Below are 21576 nucleotides of genomic sequence, written 5' to 3' on the forward strand. Positions count from 1 at the left end.
GATTTTGTGTGTCTTGCTCTTCCTCCTGATGTGTGTCCCATATCATTCTGTTCTGTGGTTGATTGTTGATCAGTTAGATCTAGTTAAGCTCATTTTCTGTAAAGTTCTTTGAGACATGCTTGTGATAAAGGGCTATATATATATATATAAACAAACTTGAAACTTGAGATTTGGATGTGAAGACTGGAGGAGGAAATACTGAAAGTGCAGCAGTGCTATCTTTCCTCAGAGCTTCATTTAGGCTAGACTAATCGGCATTGAAAGAAACTATTTGCATTTAAATAATTAGAAGAGACTTTGATTTGAAAAAAAAAAAAAAATCATTAAGGCTATAGACTAAAGAAGCACTTCCCACTCTTCTGTAAATGGCACATTATTTTCCACTGTTGCAACAGGTTAAATAGTAAGGGTTTTATTTTGAAAGTTGTAACCGGAAGTATTGCGTTTTCTTCTGGCTAGCTTCACAACTCTTTCCAAATCTCAACCACGTTGCCACCAACCTCGAGACTCCGCCCATCGTTTCGGCGACACATGGATATGGGAATGGACAGCTTTGGGGATGACCTGCCTTGACCTCAGATCAGTGAACTGATGTATTGATCATGCAGAGGGGAAACGGTGACGCGGACAGGCCGGGGGATCCGGGGCTTTTCCCAGCCCGCGAGGCCGGGATGAGCAGCCACAAGCCGGGGAAACGCAGAGTAGACTTCCCGGTGGCTGCGGTTCTTCCAGCCGGTGGCACCGGAGAGAGAACCGGACTGCAGACACCAAAACAGTTCTGCACGTTTCTCAACAGGCCGCTCATAAGCTACACGATACAGGCTTTCGAGAGGTAGGCAAAGGATAAAGTGATAGGATACCTGCCATATAATATTCCTTATTTCTCATTTCCTGGTAAAGGTACAAGTACAGTGACAGTAGGGAAGTGGAGACAAATGCTTCATCAAGACAAGAAGTGTGTCCAAATTTAACAAGTTAAGCACTGTCTGATTTATTTGTGCAGGCAAATTGAATGCTGCTCATGCAATTTTTATATTATGCAGAGAGAGACGGAAGTGTTGTGGATTCATACTCCATATTAACAGTTCTTTAGGTGAGAAGGTGGATGTTTACAGTATGTTATCTTCACCTCATGGCTATGATAGTATGACAACAACTAGTGTTTATAATCAGATGTGTCTCTCAGCTAGTTGTCAGTGTTTACGTCTTGGTAGGAAAAGAATGCAGCAAAACATCCTGAGAGTAAAGAAGGGAAGAGATGCTGCTTGTGTGGCCCAGTGATTAGAGAGAGGGTCCCATCAGTGGAAGGTCAAAGGTCACCGGTGTCCTGTTGAAGTGTGTTTGAGCTGGACCCAGAACACCTGCTCACTTTCTATAAGATGCTTTGGGAAAGAGGGTCAGCTGAATGCCTAAAATGTAATGCAATGATATGAATCCTGCAGGTCATGCAAGTACTGGCTATTTTCATTATCGATTAATCTATTGATTATTGTTTTGACTAATTGATTAATCTATAATTAGTCTATTAGTCTATAAAATGTCCAAAATAATGACAAATGCCCATCACAAGTTACCAGAGCTCAAAGTGACTTTTAAAATTTCTTATTTAGTCTGACCAGCAGCCAAAAAACCTTTTAAAGTATTAATTTTATAATGATATGAAACATAGGAAAGCAGCAACTCTTAACATTTGTGAAGCTGTAACCAGCAAATGTTTGGTATTTTTACTTGGTAAATGACTAAAACGATTAATCGATTACCAAAATTATAATCAACAAATTTTCTGTTGATCGACTAGTTGATTAATCGACTAATCGTTTCAGCACTAAATATGGCAGTAAGGTAACTAGTCCATATACAGTATATAAACAGGTGGGTCTGCTTACCTTCCCTCCACTGCAACACTGTCCAGTCTGAATCATCACGTTACCAAACAGAAGTTGAATGCCCGGTGTGTTTTGACAGGGTGTCGTGGATCCAGAGCGTCGTCGTAGTTGTTGCCAAAGAAAGCACGGACCTGATGACGGACATCGTCCAGCGCTTCCAGCACAGCAAAGTCCGAGTGGTGCAAGGCGGTTCCACCCGCCACCGCTCCATATTCAACGGAGTCCGGGCTCTCGGCGAGGCGCAGGCGGAGGGGGAGGAGGGATCTGCGCCCGTCAAACCGAAGGTGGTCATCATCCATGATGCCGTGCGGCCTTTTGTGGAGGAGGACTTCCTGTACAAGATAGCCACGGCTGCCAAGGAGCAAGGGGTTGGTAGAATACAAGATCAAACCCCTACAACACCTGGGTGTTTGGAGGGATACGGGCTTGGTCTAATGCAAGTTCAAATCCCTCCAAAACCTTGCTGGTCTGTCTACACCTTACTGCTCTATCTAGTCTAAGGCTGCGTTCACACCAAGCGTATTTGGAAGAGTTTAGTCGAACTCTGGAGTAGGGCTGAACGATTTTGAAAAAATATCTAATTGCGATTATTTTGACTGATATTGCAATTGCGATGTGATTTGCGATATTAGACGGAATGATCATTTTTACATCATTATTCTCATTTTTATTGAAAAACGTATTAAAATGATTATGGTTTGGTTTTTGCGGGGATCTGTACCAAACAAAGATGTTTTCTTAAGTCTGTAGAATATGATGTGTAGGCCAGGACATCTCTGCAGCACGACAGTATTTAATTTAAAATGGTATTTTGACACACATTTCGCCAACAAATATTGCGCCTCCTGCGATTTGAAAATTGCAGTAGGCCATATTGTGATTTCGATAAAATTTTGATTATTTGTTCAGCCCTACTCTGGAGTGTTTACTCCTTTTGTTCTGTTAATTTGTCCAAATAATGGCACCGAGACGCCTGACAATTGGAGTCTCAGTCCTCTAACGAGAGAACTGCGGTGCGGTTCATTAGGAGTGAGAATGTAATCTGAACCAACTACAGGAAACAACCCAAAAACACAAGGGATTATGGGTAGAAGGAGACAGATGTTGGCATCTGAAAGCCAGAAGTTCCTCATGTTGGAAAGCCTAACAAACTGCAGTCTGATGCTCATATTCAGCAATTTATATGAGTTCTTACCTGGTATGAACACCAGAGAAGGTCAATTACGGCGAAGAGTGCAGACAAGTCCATCATGCTTAGCTAAAGTTACAGGGACTGGAACAGGAATTGTTTTGCCTCCTCTCATTGCCAAAATCTCTAACCTGGCAGAATCACAGGTTACCAAACTCGTCCAATAAACAAGCTGCTTGTGAGTCCATGTGACTTTTGTTTACAAGCCTTGCTTCGCTTGTCATTGGACAGTGTGAACCTAAACAAACCAAAATACTAAAATGCAACAAAGTACAATTTCCACTCTGGTTCGGACCAAAGAAAACAAACTTTACATGGCACCATAAGCTTACCCCTCTTACCCAACTCCCTACACACGCACACACACACGCACACACACACAGTCTTTCCATCTTTTCATAAACTGTTTATCAGATTGACAGATCCAGCGCTCCCGGTGGTAGCGTTTATTTCATCAATGATAGATGGAAAACATTTGGGCCGCTGTCATGGTTCCTCTGACAAAGACACTTGGAGATTAGTTTCATAATGATTCATTGTTGAGCCTCACTGGCTGGGAGAAGACGTTGTTGAATGCAGGTCACACAGGTTGCGAACAAAGCAAGGGCTTTTTGACATAGGGCCAGCTTTATGGTGTGTTACTGAGGCGCTCTCTGTGAGTGTGAGTGTGTGTGAGTGTGTGTGTGTGTGTGTGATGAACTTTCACAGCATGCGGTCTGGTCTTCATTATCTTGCCAGTATCCGTGCTCATGACAGACCGCCTGTCTCCACCAAAGAGCAGCAGATTAATTTTGATTTTAACATCATGTGTAACACGCAGAACACATGTTTGCTTTCATTTCATTTGCGAGCCATTTCGCCCGCGCTCACTCTCTCGCTCGCTCGCTCGCTCGCTGGCGGGCGGCGTCTGCTTCTGGCACCGCCGACCGCTTCGTCTTCAATCATGCTATGGTTAGATGAGAACGCTATCGCAGAAATGTTGATTATTTGGAATTTCCAAGAGAGGAAGGAAAAGATATTGTGTGCACAAGCTGTGTTGGTTGAGATGGATTTATTGTTACTGTACAGACATGGTGAGATCAGGGAATTACCTTCTCTTTGAAAGGTGCAGGCACAATTCTGGCTAAAATGATAGTAGTTATGTTGTATGATATTGTAATAAGTGTTATTAATCATGATCATGTCTTAATAATATGAGATGTAGAATTATTTTACTGCACACTTGGCATCTTATATCAACATCCTGACTATTTTCAACCACAGCGGACATTCAAAGTGAAAAGAAATGTTTCAGTATTGCTGTAATGCCATATGGTTAATTTTTGTTTCTAGTGGAAGCTAAAATCTCGACACATGATTAGAAGTGATTAATTGTGCAGCCTCAGGTGTGTGTATATGTGTTTTTCTTGGTTTTCTATCCTTATGAGAACCAGTTTGAGGTTTAGACCTTCATAGTGACAACACTGTGAACATTTTGACCGGTCGTCACTTCTTCAAGGTGCTAGTTTAGGAGTAGGACTTGGATCTAGCTCTCTGTCTCTCTATATTTCAATGTAAAATGTATTCATACCTACATACGGAATAGTTCTTTTTTCCTGTTTATTCCCCCAAGGCAGCGGGAGCTATCCGACCTCTTGTTTCCACGGTGATAGCCACCACATCGGAGGGCTACCTGGACCACTCTCTGGAGCGAGCCAGGTACCGGGCCAGTGAGATGCCTCAGGGATTCACGTATGACGTCATCTATCAAGCCTATCAAAGGGTAGGGCATGTTCTTTAAAGCTGCGCTAAGTAACTGAGTACTTTAAAGCTGCCCTGTACGTTTTGCAGGCTGGTGGCACCTGTGAGAGGTAACTGTTCACTTGTTTTTGCCTCCAATTCCCATAAATCCTTCTGTCAAAGCGCAAAATACACACTGTCTCCTAAACAGCAGCAGAGAAAGCTGGACTCACCAACATTAGATCTTTTCCTCTCTCGTCTCTTTGGGTTTCCTCTGGTCTAAAGCATCACAGACCGGCCGGCTTGGTAAACATGAGCGTGCTGTGCGCAGGTTGCTGACGTTAACTGAAGTTGAAACAGCTTTCAAACGTTTACTTCTCGCTGCCATTTGGAGCCACCGACGAGCGAAGTTGCCAAATGCAGATTTAACCTTGAAATGTCAGCATGCAGTTTGATCTGATGGTTCTCTCCCTTACAAACAGAGAAAGAAGGATCGGGGCTAACCTGACCTGAGTCCTAATTTGCATTCTTTTCCCTTGTGAAGTCTGTATGTATTTGACGTGTGGAGTGGTGATGAAATATTCTGGGAGAAGACAGACAGGGCGGGACTTGTAGTTATGCAACGAGATTTCACCAGTATCTGAGACAATCAGCTACTGTTTGAATGGATATTATTGATTGAGAACATTGCCATTAATCCCAAAGATTGATACCTCACCGTCGATTCCCCTGACAGCAAAGTGATCCTCACTTACTGCCAGTGGAAGCCATTTGGGAATCCCACCTGTATGCATTTATCCTCATCATTTATTATCCTTTCTTGGATGTTGTACAGTGCAACCAAGTAAGTATGTTGTACCAACCATTCTGTGTAACTTCTGACAACTCAAAACCTGACATTTTTCCAAACGGTTCCTCTCGGGGCTGGAGCAGCAGTGCAGCATTACTCCAGAACGCATGCCACGGGACTTCTACCATGGCTGCATCTATAAATAGAGGACAAAATACTACAGGATGGATAATTCGAGCAGCAGTCCTGCAGGCCCGTGCTGCTAACTCTTAGTGTCAAGTAATTGCTTTGAAAGGTCTCTCAAATCTTACAAAATGACAGTCGGGTTGAGATTTATGCCTTTTTAAAAATGATGCCGCGTGGATGACAAAAGGACTTTATGATTCTCATACATCATAACGGGCCTTTACAGTCCTTCATTGTTCAGCAGATGTGCCAGAACCTGCAGGGTTTCATGCTGAAGGAGTTTGCGGCGTGGGTGCTATCACTTTCACTGCGCCTCGATTATGTGTGGGAAAGAAATGACACATTAATATACTCCGCCACGCTGCAGCAGATCGGTCTGTGGAACAAAAGTGAACAAAGGATTAGCTGGAGAAAATGGAGACAGAGCGTCGAAGTTACATGGAAAATTTCTGTGTGTTCCGATTAATGATCTGAGCGGTATAGAGGGTTTAATATGTGTACCTGGAAAAATTAAAGAAATGTATCCACCGACGTAAACCATAAATGTGCCGATTCTTAACTTAAAGCAGGGGCTTATTGGTAAGACATGACTAGCTAATATAAGCCTCCTTAAAACCATGGAACTCGGGTTGCAGAAATTTACCTTATTTATTTTTCAGACACTTCAGGCTTTGCTATTTCAACCTTGACTCCATTAGATGGTTCTTGGGATAGCAGTGTTTTTGAAGGGCACAGGAAGCTTTGAGCTAAGAGCTAAAGTATGCCTCCAATTGGAGCCCCATTTGTCTGCAGTTATTTTTATTCCTGGCACATGGCGGATTTTCAGATTGCTTTGGAGCGCTGTTGGTTTTGGCTTTGCCGTTTTCAGAAAATGAGCTCACATTTATGCTGCAGTGTCAAGGCCAGTCAAACTGTGAAAATTAAGACAAATTGGGAGGGGATGCTGCAGTTAGCGGTGAGGTGAAAAAGAGGAGCGTAGGGTAGGTCGAGACTGCGCCCCCCCCCCCCCTCTCCTCCCGCTCGTCGCCTCCTCTTCGGTCCTTCAAAAGAAGGGAAAGTGTAAGGTGTCTGTCAGGTTAGCACTGTAGGACATGTTCATGAAAAATCAGCGAGAGCGGCACATTTGCAGCTTGACATCCATTGAGGCTGGCAGAACTTAGGGCTGAAAAGACAAAGGGGGAGACACTTTATCCAGTCCCCAGTGAAGGCTTTTGTACCAGGAGAAAATGCTGAAGGTTAAATTACCACAAGACCGAGAGCGGATTTCTCCTGTAATTTCTCTCTTCAGTTCCAGGGTCCCTGAGAAAAAAAAGAGACCCCTCTCTTTTATAGCGCGATAAAATATTACCCACATATAATCTCAGGTAGCAAGATTTTGTCTTTGTTCTCCTGACTGTATCTTAAACCATATGAGCTCATCGCCTCAATCCAAACCTCCATGAGACCTACAGAGACCGCAATCTGATTCTGTCTGAGTTTTCCCAGCAGTGGGTCAAAGCCTTCTTAATAAATGCTTGTTGGTACAATAAATCTGCAGGAATTGGTCTTGGAGAGATTGGTGCAGGAAGACTATCAACAACTCACAGTACATGCTGGTACAGAGTCAGCAGGACTTCACATTCAGTAGCTATCTGTGCACCCTTTCAAATTTTCTATTTTTTTTTTTTACTGCCTTGAGGCCTGAAATGAAAACCAATCTAATTATACTTTTTTCACTTTCATATGGATATAGTAGCCAGTAAAAACAAAAGGCTAGACATTAGTATGCACGACATGTGCATGTTAAGATTTAATTTATCAAATACAAAATTTTGTCTTCACCTGAAATCAACTAAAGTCTAATTAGCTCATTTAAACCCAGGATTTCCTTGAAGGTTTCTTTGTTCTTTGTTCTCTTTCTTAGAGACAAGCATGGACACTAGTGAGCCAACACAAGATCGTCGAGATCATATTGTTGAAGGGTTCAGAGTAGGAGAGGGAAATAAAAAGATTTCAAAGGCCTTTAGATTCACTCTAGAAAACACACTGAAGACCATAAAACACCTTGAAGCCCATAATGAAGAAGTGTACAGAATATGGGAACATCTCGCCTAGATCAGGCCGTTCCTCCAAGATGGACGACTTTGGAAGGAGGAAGCTCAACAGGGAAGCGACCAAGAGGCCGACAGCGACCGTAAAACTACTGCAGGACTGTATGTTAGAGTCTGGCTGCTCCATGAATATATAGGAACAATCATTTAATGTCTTCTCCACAATTCTGACCTGTGGCGTAGGGTGGCAAGACGGAGTCCACTTCTTGACAAAAAGAATATCCACAGCCAGTCCCTCAAAACCGTGTGGGGAAAATGTCTTATGGCCTGAAAAAACCAAGGTAGAACTTTATTATCTTAATTCCAAAAGATAAGTTTGGCGCAGAGCCAACACAGTCCATCGTTCAAAGGGAACGGTATCAGCTGAATAACATGGAGGTGGCAGCATCATGCGATGGGCCTGTTTCTCCTCAGTTAGGACGGAGGCTCTGGTCACGATAGAGGGGAAAATGAAAGCCTCCAGAAAACAAGATATTTCGGGGGAAATATCTGCAAAAAGTTCAAGCTAAAGAAGAATTTCATCTTTCAACATGACAGCGATCGGAAGCACACAGCCAAATCACCTGAGGAATGGCTGAAAAAAAAAGGATCAGTATCCTGGGATTACCCTGTCAGAGCTCTAGAAAATCTGCGGACTGACCTAAACAGGAGAGTGCACAGCAGGTCCCACTGCAATATGACTGAGCTTGAACTATTCTGAAAAAAAATAATGGGAGAAAATTCCTAAATCCAGATGTGCTAAATTGGCAAAGACCTTTCCAAACAGGCTTAATGTTGATATTGAAGCAAAGGGTGTAACTATTAAATATCAATTGGGAGGGGCTGGAGACAGTGTAGACACCAAGGTGTTTTGGTTTTCCATTGCATTTTTCATTCCATTTGGTTTTTCATACGTTGTCAGACTTGAGTGGCCTTTTAGTTTCACCTTGATTTGGCTGGTCACTATTTCCAAATGAGTTTATTTAATGGGTTGTCCAGCCTGAAGGCAATAAAAACTAGAAAGTTCAAAGAGTGTGCAGATTTCTGATATCCACTGTACAGGAGACAGTGGACTATACTGTACATGTCACTCCACATACAGAAAAACATTCTCACTAAGTGCATGTGTGTAGCATGACGTCTCACAGGACAAAGAGATTCAGAGTCTCCTCACTGATAAGATGTATTTGCACAAATAACTAGCTCTTGCACTTTCTTGCCTATGCGATATTTTGCACAGCCTTCTATCTGAAATGATCTCCTGTATGTGTTCGGCTGTGACCCATTGTGTTTCAGTGTTTTATATAGTGTTTTTTGTTGGTGTGGTAATGTTTGTGCTATATTTCTAATGATTCTTGTATGTTTCTCCTGGCTGCAACCAAATTTCCTCTGGTGGGAAATAAAGACTTGAACTAGGTGCGAGTCCAGCAGTGCAGTGGAACAACGTTTACTGTGTAGTTACACTGAGCGTGATGGAAATACATTGTTGTCAACAATTGTCAACAGCCCCACGTCTCCTGTGTCCTCTCCTTAGTGCGGTGAGTCAGACTTTGAGTTTGGCACCGAGTGTCTCCATCTGGCTCTGCAGTACTGTGGCACCAATGCCAAGCTCATCGAGGGTCCGCCAACGCTGTGGAAGGTGAGCTAGCCAGGGGCCCGGTTTGGGTTTTGGGACGGCGGATCTGGTGACATTTTGCTAGCACAGCTGTACGCTCGTTGCCGATTTATCATATGGGCACAAAGAAAGCTCTCATATCAAAAGTGAGGAGTGCTGGCAAAAGAGAAAACACTGATGCATTTAATGTGACATCCAGAAGTGGTTTTTGGAAATGAGTTTAAAAGTAAATGTACTGTTCTGAATCCTGTATCAGAACATGTGTGTCTTGTAACATTAAGCCGAGTTGTTTTGTCCTCTAGGTAACCTACAAACGAGATCTGGCTGCTGCAGAATCCATTATCAAAGGTGCGTTCCCTCTTTACACATTTGCCTTTACATCATCCCCATCCTTTACTGTGTACGTACAGAGTATAGCAGACCTTTTCATCCCATTGCCTCTATGTGCATACATTAAATATATGATTACATGAAAGTCTAAAGGCTGTAGCTCTTGTCAGACAGGTTAAATGGTCAGATGTAAGGATCTTAAGAGTTGTTTTGTCTCTTTTTGTGAGGCAGTCTATAGGGTTAGAATTGAATAGACCACATTGAACCAAAATAGTCCCTCATTGTACCCAGAGGAAGAGAGTCTTTGCAGCATTGTTTAGGTTGGTTAGAACAGCGTGGGTGTATGCCGTCTGTGAATACTACGGTGAGCAAGTCGGGACAAGGAAGACTATCACAATCAGAGAAATGGAAATAAACACAGCCCTATATTTCACCTCTGCCAGCACCTGGACCAACAACTACCTGCTTGACGATGACATAAGGTTCACAGTGATTATGCCCAGAGCCTCTCATGTGAATGAATTCATTGTGTGTTTTTGGAGAAGACATGGAAAAAAGTTCTCACATCTGTCAGTGTGAGAAAGTGTGTGTCAGTGTTTGTGTGTGTGTGTACGTGTGCATGTATTTAGGCTATGCACGTGCCTGTGTGTATCCTGTGGCGTGTGTGTGTGTGTGAACTCTTGATTTCTCAATCGATGGCTTGTAGGTGACGTAATGCACCCTCTGTCGGCCATGTTGGAGGTCAGCTCTTTGCAACAGTGGCTGTGAACAGCTGATTGTGTTTCTAAACGTACAACTTGTCCGTCTCAATACAATTCAATACACATTACTTTCTGTGCTGTTTTTGACAAGGAACTGATCATTTCACCACTGGTACAGCTAATCAATATTTAGATAATGTGTTTAGATAATGTCACCTTGTTAGCTAGCTGACAAAGTGACATTATCTAAACACATTATCTAAATATTGCCATAATATATCCACCACCTGAACCATAGTGTTCAGTTAACCATCATTGTCTTGTTGTAAACCGTTATTTAGCGAGCTTTCAGCCCCCCAGTGACTTTATTTCTCAAAGGCGACAACAAATCTAGCAACTTATTCTGACCATGGGGAACCACATGAAGCTAGCTAACGTGTCTAGTACAAGCTAGTGTTAAAGTAGCTGCATGTTAACATTAACATGCATCTTTGCTAATTAGCCTGCTGTCTAGTTATCTAGCTAACAGTTTGTTCAGGTTAACTGAGCTGACTCTTCTCAAGCTACAACTCAGAGTGTTGTGGAGTAGAGACGAGGGCTAAAGACAAGACACTTTCCTGTACATTTGGAAACAAATCAACCTTATCAGACTATTCTATTTATTTTACTATTATTACGGAATTTACCTACACCCACACCATCACAACAATCTTTTTCAGGTAACTCTTTTTCTAGCCTGGTTGTTATGCACGTTATTTGTGCACAGCCAAAACCACCAGATGTGGTTGCTAGGAGATTTGTGGCACAAAGCTTTGCCCATGTGTGTTCATGCAAATGCTCCCAGTTTTGAAAAGTTAAATAGCATTGCTTTCTAACAGAAGTTTGCAGCTAACCAACGTGTCTTTCTGTTTCAGAGACTCTCTCGCGGTCGGCCTGCGTTATCACAGGTGGATCTGCACAGGCTGCGGCGCTGGCCGATGCAGTCCAGAAGGCGATGGGAGCTTTGGACATGGTACGAGTGTGAACAGTGACAGTTGTGATGATGATTATAATGATGATGATGACAACATTGCGGAGGATCTTCATGAGTTTACCATGTGTATATCCCCCTATCTCGCTATCCCTGTCTCCCGTCCCGTACCTCGAATCCCCCACAAGCCCATGTGAGCTCCACTTGGGTGGCCCGGCGGTGAGACTTGCCATCTGCGGTCAGACCTCTAATGGAGCCTGTCTGGGACATCCATGCTCTGCAACTCTCCTCCTCCTCCTCCCTCCATCTCCAACCTCCACCTCACTCCCCTGCATGAAGGAGAGCAGATGGCAGTCATATTTCCCGTGCCATGGGAATTCACTTGATTAATTGAGTGTTTAGTGATGAGTTCTTACCTCCTCCCACCACCTCCAGCCTGGTCGGAGTTGACGAGCTCCCAGCTTCCCACACTGTCCCACCACAGTGCATATCCTTCCCTTTCACTCAGAATCTTTTTTTTTGTTTTTTTGTTTGGTGATTCAACTTCCCATGCTGCCTGAGGTCCACATTGCACACATCCTCCATTCAGTTTGTTAAATTATTGTAAATAGTCAATGGAAAACAGTATCCATGTGCAAAACAGAGCAGAAGGACGTTCTCAGATATTGAATCTGACAGCACAGACCGCTCAGAGGTTGGAGAAGCACACTCACTGCAGTTAAAGTGAATGAGAAATGCTCTCCCCCTCCCCACAACAACTGTTGAGGTTCCCTTGAGCAAGCCACTTAACCGCCAGTTGCTCCAGTGGAGTTGCTCAATGGCCAACAGGAGAGAACTGTGTCATATTGGGCAGCTCTTATGTAAATGCATGAATGTGAAGCCGGACATTGCTGCGAATGGTTGCTCCGTCAACTTTCCCTGGATAAAAAAGGTTAAAAAAAGAAGAAATCATAAAAATAGGCTGTTGGCTAGCTAACTTATCTGCAGGCTACTTTAGCAAAGCACCTGAAGTTAATGTTAACATACGACTACACATGCGAACATTTATGTTTAACAGATATGTTAGCTAGTGCGCAAAAATGTGTTTACAAGAAGATGTGATGGTAGCTGCTAGCTAACAAGCTAAACACAAAATCGATCAGATGTAGCCTATCAGTGGGGAAATGATCAGCTCCCAGTCAAAAACAGCACAGAAATGAAACCGATCTATTCAGTTCTTTTGAGACGGCCGAGTTGTACATTTAGAAATGCAACTGTTCATAGCTGTCGTTGCCAAGAGCTGAGGACCTCCAATATGGCCGCCAGAGGGTGCATTGCGTCATCTGATAACCCTCTATAGGGAACAATTCACTCTGCCACTCACATTAATTTTAGAGAAGTGGCTTATTCTAATATTTCTCACCTATTGCGGTATCCCCAATATTACGACGTGTCAACGCTTTATTCATTTTAAAACGGTGACCCAGGCTGACTTATCGCCCTACATGGCTCCATATGTGTTTCCTGGATAATCTCGATGTGTACATACTCCCTGGGCGTAGTTGTTGACAGTGGAAGGGGACGGCAAGGCGCGTCGCATTACGTGTTTCCATGTTCCACCGTGATCCAAACAGTTCATCCTCCTTTAAACTCGCTCCAAGTCCTTCATCAGCGGGTGTCAAACAGGCGGATCTCGCTGTCCCGGCGCTGGACCGGGGCCCCAGAGACGGATAGGGGTCGGTGTCGGCCTCCTTGGATCGGCTGATTGGAACCATTCCCGTCTGTGCTCAGGTGGCCGGTGGGGCTGTGTTTTCCGGTGCGCGTGTTTGGGACCAGATACATCCTTTTCAGGGGTTTTGGGAGGGAGGAGGGAGATGAAAGGCGAGTGGAAGAAGAAGCGGAAGATGAGGAATTACCTTTGTCCCAGTGCCATTAAGCGAATCTAATACAGGGATAAGCGAGGTTGGGCCGCCCAAGCTGTGCTGAATACTGACAGTTTGGTGTAGTATGTGTGCAGGTGGAGGATTTGGCAGCGTGTGTGTGTGTGTGTGTGTGTGTGTGTGTGTGTGAGAGAGAGAAAGACACACAGTGAGAATATGATTAGGGGATTCTCTCAGCAGGATGTTAACAGACAGAGGGAGTTGAAGCAGCACAAACAGATGTGCTATCGTATGAAAATTTGATGCAATGTGAACCCATGTTTACAGAGAAACCCGTACGTTATCAGTGAAAGCATAATTGCAGGAGGATGCAGTTTTTCTAAGAGGGAATGGTGTTTCAGATAGTTTACTAAACAACCCTAAGAATCTCCTGCCTACAAATTAAGGTGTATGTTGGAGGAAACCTCTCATTTCCTTAAATCTGAGCAAATTGTGAGCATCTTTTTAATATCTCCTCCACACAATTCTCTTAATGTTTCATAAGTACTAAAAAAAGAAGCTATGTCGAAAGGTTGTGTCCACACACATCAAAGTTCATATCCCAATCACAATGTTTAGCAAAAACAATCACGATTTGATTCTTTTATCAATATTGTGCAACACTAAAGTCTGTGTGCAGTTTTTAAATTTAGAATTGAGATCCTGAATTGCCTGTGGATGAGTTCCTCCATGGTGAGTTTGTTTTTACAGTCCGACACTATGCTGCCTTTGCCTCACTTAAGTTATTATGAGGCATTATTTATTCAAAAAATTGGCTGCAGCGCACTCTGAACAAAGGCTAAGCCCAGACAAGCGCATGTTTTATGCGCACATAAAGACATAAACGGAGGTAGGGAGGGTTTGATAGCGATAGGCCAAACCACCTCCTCTGCATGCTCTGCCTTATCACTAATCCTTTGAGCTTGATGTATGGTAATATTCTCATATCCAGCCCAGATCAAAGAGAATCCTCAGACACATGTATCAAGTTACTGAGTTTTTTTTAACGATTGACCTCAACCTATAAGAGGATCTGTCATTCAGACGGGGAGCATGAAGTATTGCTGAATAGCCACCAGGCCAGGAAACAACAAGCTTTTTCATCCATCAGTCACAGTAGCTGATGGATTCCAACTTTCACTAGTCACTTTCACTGATTTACCAGCCAAATGTGTTTTAGAGTAGAAAAGGACCTCTGAGCGCTGGTTAATTACATGCTAAATTATCTGGTAGAGTAGACAACCAGCCTGCACAGCCACCAGCCACAGTCAAAATGTACATTTACATTAACATTTAGCTGGTGTTAATTTCCCACCTTGATGGTAACACAGCTCAATGGGTGAAATAAAGTCTCTCCCATCTGTAAAATCTTTCTCCTCTGTATACTATCTACCACGAAAAAATGGCATGAAAACTTCAAAACCATTTCTTATGTTCCAGTTTTTTTTAATTTTAACAACGATTTCAAATTTTTCCACACCACATTGTTTTAAATTAGACCCATCCAGGTCAGAATGACTAAGATACAGCTATTTCCCCCCGTAACACATTTCAAATTCATATGAGTGGGTGGTTTATTGCTGTGCTGAACTCTGAAACTCTGTTTTTCTTCTGTCCTTCGAGTCGTTCGGTCCTTGAGCCTCCATGCCTTCTTGGCTCTCCAGGCCATGCCGAAATTTAAATAAACATTCCTGCTCTGGGATTTCATGCCCAACCTGGTTTAGATCATGTCAAATTTTTTTTAAACCTTGCAAATCTACATTTCGAACTGAAATGATTTTCCTCCTGAAGCCATAGGCAGTTATCTTTCAAGAGTAATTAACCCTCTGACATATGTTTCCCATAACCATTTCATATTTCCAATTTCCTTTGTTATTTTAATGGGTAAAACAACTGTATATGAATGTCAAATTCAGGCTTTGGATGTTTGTTTCTGTGTTTATTTCCTCTGTGTGTGAAATTTTAGTACCGGGGAATAATTAGAGGCAAACTAACAATGTAAAACGGACATGGTGGACATGGCGTGCTATCCGGTTGCCTCATGTCACTTGTATGCCAAGGCCGAATCTGAATGGAAAGATCAGGAGTTAAAATGTCCTGGTTCTGTGAGCAAAAAAGCTTTTACGATTCTTGGCCGCACTGTGGTCTTTTGACTCAATTTGCAGTGTAATGAAATTTAACTTGGCTTGTGTAGGATCCCTGTTCCCAGCTTTTGCATACGACTGGGTTTTCCTGCCAGTTCAGAAGTATAAAGGAGCCCAGAAATGGTTTCTTTTTTTATCCCTTCCATTTGTTCTAATAAGCCTCTGATTACAGTTGATGGAAATAAGCCATTCAGTTGCGCACTCCTTGCTGTAAGCACCGGAGTGTATTTTGATTTTTATCCCTCTTTTCTAATCAGAAAATGATTCATGACGGGAAAGCAGGTGGGTGGACTCTCTAAGCAAATGACTGAATAAGTGGCAGAAACAGAAACCAGAAGGCTCTTGACCTTTGAGCGCCGAAGTGATTCAGCCGCTCTGCATCAGATGCATGCGGGCCTTGGTACCGCAGCACCTGCTTTAAACGTTATGACACAAGAGTCTGTAACAAGCACGACGTCAACCAAGAGGACGCCTAATATAACATCGGGGCGCTCTGTCTTACAGGAGCTGGACGTCGTCCCAGACCTGAAGGGAGACAACGCCAGGTATCTGTTGGAGGAGTGGAACTTCATCCAGGTTTCTGTAAGTTCCTATTTTAAGGACTAATTTTTGAGAAATGAATACGAGTCTGTGTAAATACCACAAGTAACTCTTGAGTCACAACATGCCAAGACTTTCTGAAAGCATCACTTTAGAAAGTTATGTTGAACTTTGGTAGTACCTGGTGTTGTGTAGCTTTCTGGCTCAGCAGAATGACTCGTTTTGTCAGTGTCTGCTTTGTTCGTGTTCGTTTATGCGCTAGAAGTTTGACTTTCAGACTGTTCCTCCATACAATGTCAGTGAATGGAGAGAGAGAAAAACGCAATTCTCCAATCGTCTCTAACAGAACAACAGATAACAGGGAATCATTGATTTTGGGGTTATATCATGGCCAGGAAGCTACACACTTTAACAATACTCCATCTTGCTATTTGTCATGGAGAAAAAATCTTGGCATTAACTGTTAGTAGAAATGTTCAACCCCCTTTCTCTGATCTCCGTAGGTTAGCGGTTGTTGCCTATCTGAAGTGGAGGCCATGCTGGCGGCTTTGGAGGCGGCGAATCGCGCTCTTCTCCACCCGCTGGTCGTCATTTGGGTGAGTTCACGCAAGGAAAACTGTAGGTTCGGTAAGAAAAGCCACGCGTGAATTCACATGTCCAACGCCGTCCCACAACCCCCTTCCAAATGGTTCACTTCCCTCTCTGCTCTCCTGACTGTTTCCATGCCTTGTCGTGAGTCGGCCGTGTTGTTTTAAGGACGGATCTGTAAGCCAGTAAAGAACAAGGAATGCTCTGATGTTGGGATTTGCAGGAGCTATCCAATGTCAATGCTTCAACGTCAACAACAAAGCAACACTGGCATGCAAAGATAAAGGGAGAAAACAAATCATTTCTTTGAATTCTGATCAATAATTCCTTGAAGAGGATCAGATTTTTGTTTGTTTCTAATTCAGCCTTTGCACCCTGATGCGCAGTGCCAAAATAATGGTCGGTAATAAGGCCAAAAAATCTGGGGAGACTGCTCTCTATTGTGTATCCAGTGATTTTTTTTAATTTATTTATTTATTTTTTAACTATACAAAACAACTCCAATTTAATAAGTGCAAATGTCACGCAGCATTACTCGATTAAACCCCTGCCTTGATTTGTGTTAGCTACGCTGGCTTTCCAATAAAGCTCTAAATCCACACACACCAGGTTTCATTACTGCGGGATGGGTTCGCCTCTGCCATGCCAGAGTAAAAGCGTCTGTGTCAGTCTTATTCCCATAACTTTCTACTCGGTACTTGAAAGACACACAGTATGCACTCAGTCCAATGTGCAAACTGTCTACAACATTCTGCTTAAAGTAATAATCCACAACTTTTTTTTTTCATATTGTCCATTTTCCCGACTCATGAGCATGAGCAGCGATAGCCACCATGGCTGAACAGGCAAAGAAAAGAGCGCCGCCTACAGAAACTCAAACTGCATCAACAGAACATCCAAGCTCCGCCCACACTGTTTGATTGACAGGTGATCTGTGGGAAGTGCAGTGCAGAAACACCGCAGCAATGAGCGCTTAGCAACAAAGATGGAGACAAAATAAAAACAAATGAAAAAGGAGTCTGTAGTCTTAACACGTCAAAATCAGACCAAAAGTTAAGTTTTTTTTATTCAGAACAGGAACATTTAATAACTAAAAGTGTATTATAATGAACATTCTGCATCTGTTTGTTTATTGTGAGAAGATGACATGAACGCCTTAAATGCAGCTTTATTGTCAAATTAGTCAGTCCCACCAGGATTTCGCTGAGTTTTTTTGTGATTATTGCTGCGGCTTTTCTCAAAAACTGCGATACAATTTGCAAGGTTTTATGTGCTCTTTTTGCGGTAAAATTGCAGGAATTGGGAAAAATTGCAAGCAAAAAAAAAAAAAATGTTTTCTCTCTCTCTCTCTCACTCACACACGCACACACACACACACACACACACACACACAGCCTCCCCCTATTCTTTCCCACTCTCCGTTTAAGCTATTAACTCTTCCAAGAGCTTGAATTTTGCACTCACCTCGATTCTTGCTGCTTTTGTTTTGTTTTGCACGGTCTATGGCAGTCATTTTTGCTGGCAGGTGAGTTTTGTTCATCTTCCACCTGAATGCGCGCTGCGATGACGTAAGTTACCACGACACCGAGTGCGACAATTGATCCAAATCACAAGCGGTCTGTTGATTTGGCCGTTTCATGCGGAAAAGTTGCGGCAATTTTGCAAAACTGCAAGCTCTCGCAAATATTGCGGAGATTTCTTGAATTTGCGTTAATTATTGCGATCGCAAAATCACAAGTTCCTGGAGGGACTGATTAGTGTATACAAACTAAAAAGAAGGCTATGGTGGCGCAGGCATCAGGTATTACCATACATTCTGTCTCATTGAAAATCTACTGAAAAGCCGGTCAGTGCGTGAACTGCGAGGCATGTGTGTGTTCTGGAGGCGAACTGAGACACAGTTAAGCGAGTCTCCGTATCATTTCCCACACTTTGAATGAACTTTTCTTTTGCATGTTCATGAATGCAGACATCTGGCACGGGACGGATTCAGTTTCGTCGAGGTACATGTACGACACGGCCAGCCAAATCTTTTTTTTTTCTCCCCCCCCCCCCCCCCCCTTGTAAAAACGTCACCTGTAGTCCACCTCGGGTCCCTGGAGCAGCTCTGTTGCCGTTCGGAAACCCAACCCGTCCCCAGGAGAGCAGGCACCTCCGCTCGGCCTCGCTCACCGCTCGCTCTCCTGAAACGCCGACATCAGTCGCACAGAAACACGGACACAGAGAGAGGAAACTAAAACAAACCGCTCAAATCTGAACCAACAAGAAACATTGACTTTTGAATATTTGAAAAAAGGAGCAGGTTTACCCTTCCCTAATTTACAAAATTGACCTTTTCAGCCACAGTGCGAGGTAGTAAGGCAAAATAAACCCTGGGGGAGGCTGATTTCTGCTGTGCCTCCAGAGAAATTACACTACTCAGCAACTCCCAATTTAATCACTGCAAATGTCACGCTGCATTACTCGATTGAACCCCTGCCTTGTTTTGTGTTAGCCATGCTAAGTTTTCAATAAAGATCAGAAACACACACACACACACACACACACACACAGATTCACACATGTAAACACAAGAAGAAGCTGGGGTTTCACCCGTATTTGGGTGGGATTGACTCTCTGCCACAACAGAGCAAAAGTACATCCGAGTTCCCATAACTTGCGCTGTTAAAGTGCAGCGATTCTATTCTTTGCATGTTCCTGTAATGCTAATTTGACTTGTAGACTAAAGCTAAAGTACATAACACATCACCACATCATATACCATACAAACAAACAAACAAGAAACTGGTGATTTATAAGAGCAGACAGAGAGCCACTGGGTCCATAAAGTACAAAAACAACCCCAACAAAAAGCGCTGCTGTTAACTAATCACACAAACTTTACTTTTCACTTCCCTGGCTAACTGGATTTCATGGTCACGTCAGAATGTGCATGAGTGCATTCTGGGAAGGCGTGACTATGAGACCTGAAACGTGAAGCAGCCCCTGGATTTCACGCTCATAAGTGATGTGGCTCTGCAGCAAAGTGTTTTTTTGGGAGGGGGGCGGGTGGCGTCAGATGGCATATGTTGTTATTTATCATGGGTTGGGTCAATAGTCTGAAATATGATCACATGGTAATAATCAGCGGAGGGTCAATTGAGTTTCAGGTAGGTGACAGTGTCTTGGTGGTGGGAGCCTGGAGGCTGGAGAAGCAGACTGGAGATCAAGGTTTTGAATCTCAAACAGCCTGGGAAAATTTGTGCAAGGAAAGTGTGTGAGAGACGCTCTGCTCTCCTTCAACCAAGGCTGGAGCCAATTCATGAACTGAATTAAGAATGCAGGGTAAATCCCAATTTAATTCCTGGAGTTGGAATTGAAATAGCTCTAAGGAACCAGAACTGGATTTGAATTGGAATGACAGGAGACAGAATTGAATTCCATGAAATTCCACTTCTAAGAGAGTTTGTCTTGACTCGCTAAAGATAAATCAAACATTATCAATCAAATAAAAGACAGTTAAACAAATCAAATACATTCAATCATAATGTATGTATTACAATTACATGTTATGCATCAAATACCACCTGAGAGGTTCCTTTAACATTTTATGATATTCAGCATTGATAATATATAACAGTGTGTGTAATCTCAGGTATGTGGTAAGAAAAAAACAAAACAAAACATGGAATTTCACAGAATTTCACTGGATTAAACTTCCTGACATTCCAATTAAGTTTCAAATATCATCAGATGTTCACTGCACCTATGAAGCAGAGTATTACTGAAAAGTCAAACTTCTCTGGCTAAATACAGATTACAATAATAAGAAATAAGATTACAAAAGAAAAAAAAATTAGTAGATTTTTAATCACTTATTTGGAGCTGTTGTCCTTGTACCATGTGTGTCAGTATCTATTGTGAAACCTGGTGCATTGTCAATATTTCTCTACTTTCTCTATTTCTAACTAATAATAATAAACTTTATTTGCATAGCGCCTTTCAAAACAAAGTTACAAAGTGCTTTACAAAAAAAGATTTAAAAAATGTCACTAAGGCGCCAGTGTTGAAAGAGACTCTTATTCTTATGAAGTAACACGGTCTAGACAGGCCAAACCAGAGACACTTTAATACTCATGGAGGTTTGACACCTCGCAATGTGATGAATAATGACTCTGCAAGCTGAAGTTTAGCCGATAATGACAGTGACTGTCTGATTGACTAATGTATTCAAGTATAAGTGTAATAATTGCATGTTTAGAGCAGATGTCTTGACACATTTGAGATGTTGATCATTACTGTTGCATCTCACTGTCACACATTTTTAAGACTATATGACAAAATAATTGGAGTGAATTAATCGTGAATTAAGCCTCTGTCAGCAAGACGGTTATGGAAATCAGTTAAGCAGTGGATACTCCTAAGGGTGACGCAGTAATGTGAACCAATGTGTCTGGTTTATGCTGCCTTAATTGAGGAAAATAAACCCCAGAGGCCCTAAAGATTTACAACTGAATCAGTCATTATAGCCCTAGACAGGACTGTGTATCAACCATCCTCTGTTTACTCTCAACACAGCAATGCACACGCTTCCTAAATCTTCCCCCAATACCACCTTAAATAAACAGGCCTATTGAGTTGCAACATGTTTAAACGTCTGCTTGAACAATGAGCTGTAATTGCTCCAGAAAGGGCATAATTGCTGTTCTGGTAAGAGATTCCCACTATTGGCAAGCGCTTTCTGATTGGGCGCGGTGGCGTTTGTTTTGATAGGTGCGTTTGAATGACTCGGATGGGCTGTCCATCAGTGGGATGACGGAGCCAGCGGCAATCACGGAGCTGGCCTCAGCCGCCAAGCGCAGAAATATTCTCCTCTATGGCATCCAGCTTCATCAGTCAAAGGTGAGCGCCTCGTCTTTTCCCCCCCACTTTCCTCTCCTCTCTGCCTTGTACTGCCGAAGTGAGCTCAGCG

At 42.8% G+C, this 21576-nt stretch overlaps 1 protein-coding gene across 1 annotated transcript in view; it reads left to right on the forward strand.

Moving 5' to 3' along the window:
- The first annotated feature begins 524 nt into the window (after nt 1–524).
- Nucleotides 525–21576, forward strand: part of crppa (CDP-L-ribitol pyrophosphorylase A) — a 38246-nt gene continuing 17194 nt past the window's right edge. Inside the window, exons 1-9 of the mRNA XM_071915164.2 lie at nt 525–832; nt 1966–2254; nt 4688–4837; nt 9374–9478; nt 9757–9802; nt 11400–11497; nt 16002–16079; nt 16541–16633; nt 21378–21506. Of these exons, the coding sequence (XP_071771265.2) occupies nt 603–832; nt 1966–2254; nt 4688–4837; nt 9374–9478; nt 9757–9802; nt 11400–11497; nt 16002–16079; nt 16541–16633; nt 21378–21506 (1218 nt within the window). The 5' untranslated portion in view covers nt 525–602. The remainder of the gene's footprint in view (nt 833–1965; nt 2255–4687; nt 4838–9373; nt 9479–9756; nt 9803–11399; nt 11498–16001; nt 16080–16540; nt 16634–21377; nt 21507–21576) is intronic.

The sequence above is a fragment of the Centroberyx gerrardi genome, chromosome 12 (assembly GCF_048128805.1).
Source record: "Centroberyx gerrardi isolate f3 chromosome 12, fCenGer3.hap1.cur.20231027, whole genome shotgun sequence".
Lineage (NCBI taxonomy): Eukaryota > Metazoa > Chordata > Actinopteri > Beryciformes > Berycidae > Centroberyx > Centroberyx gerrardi.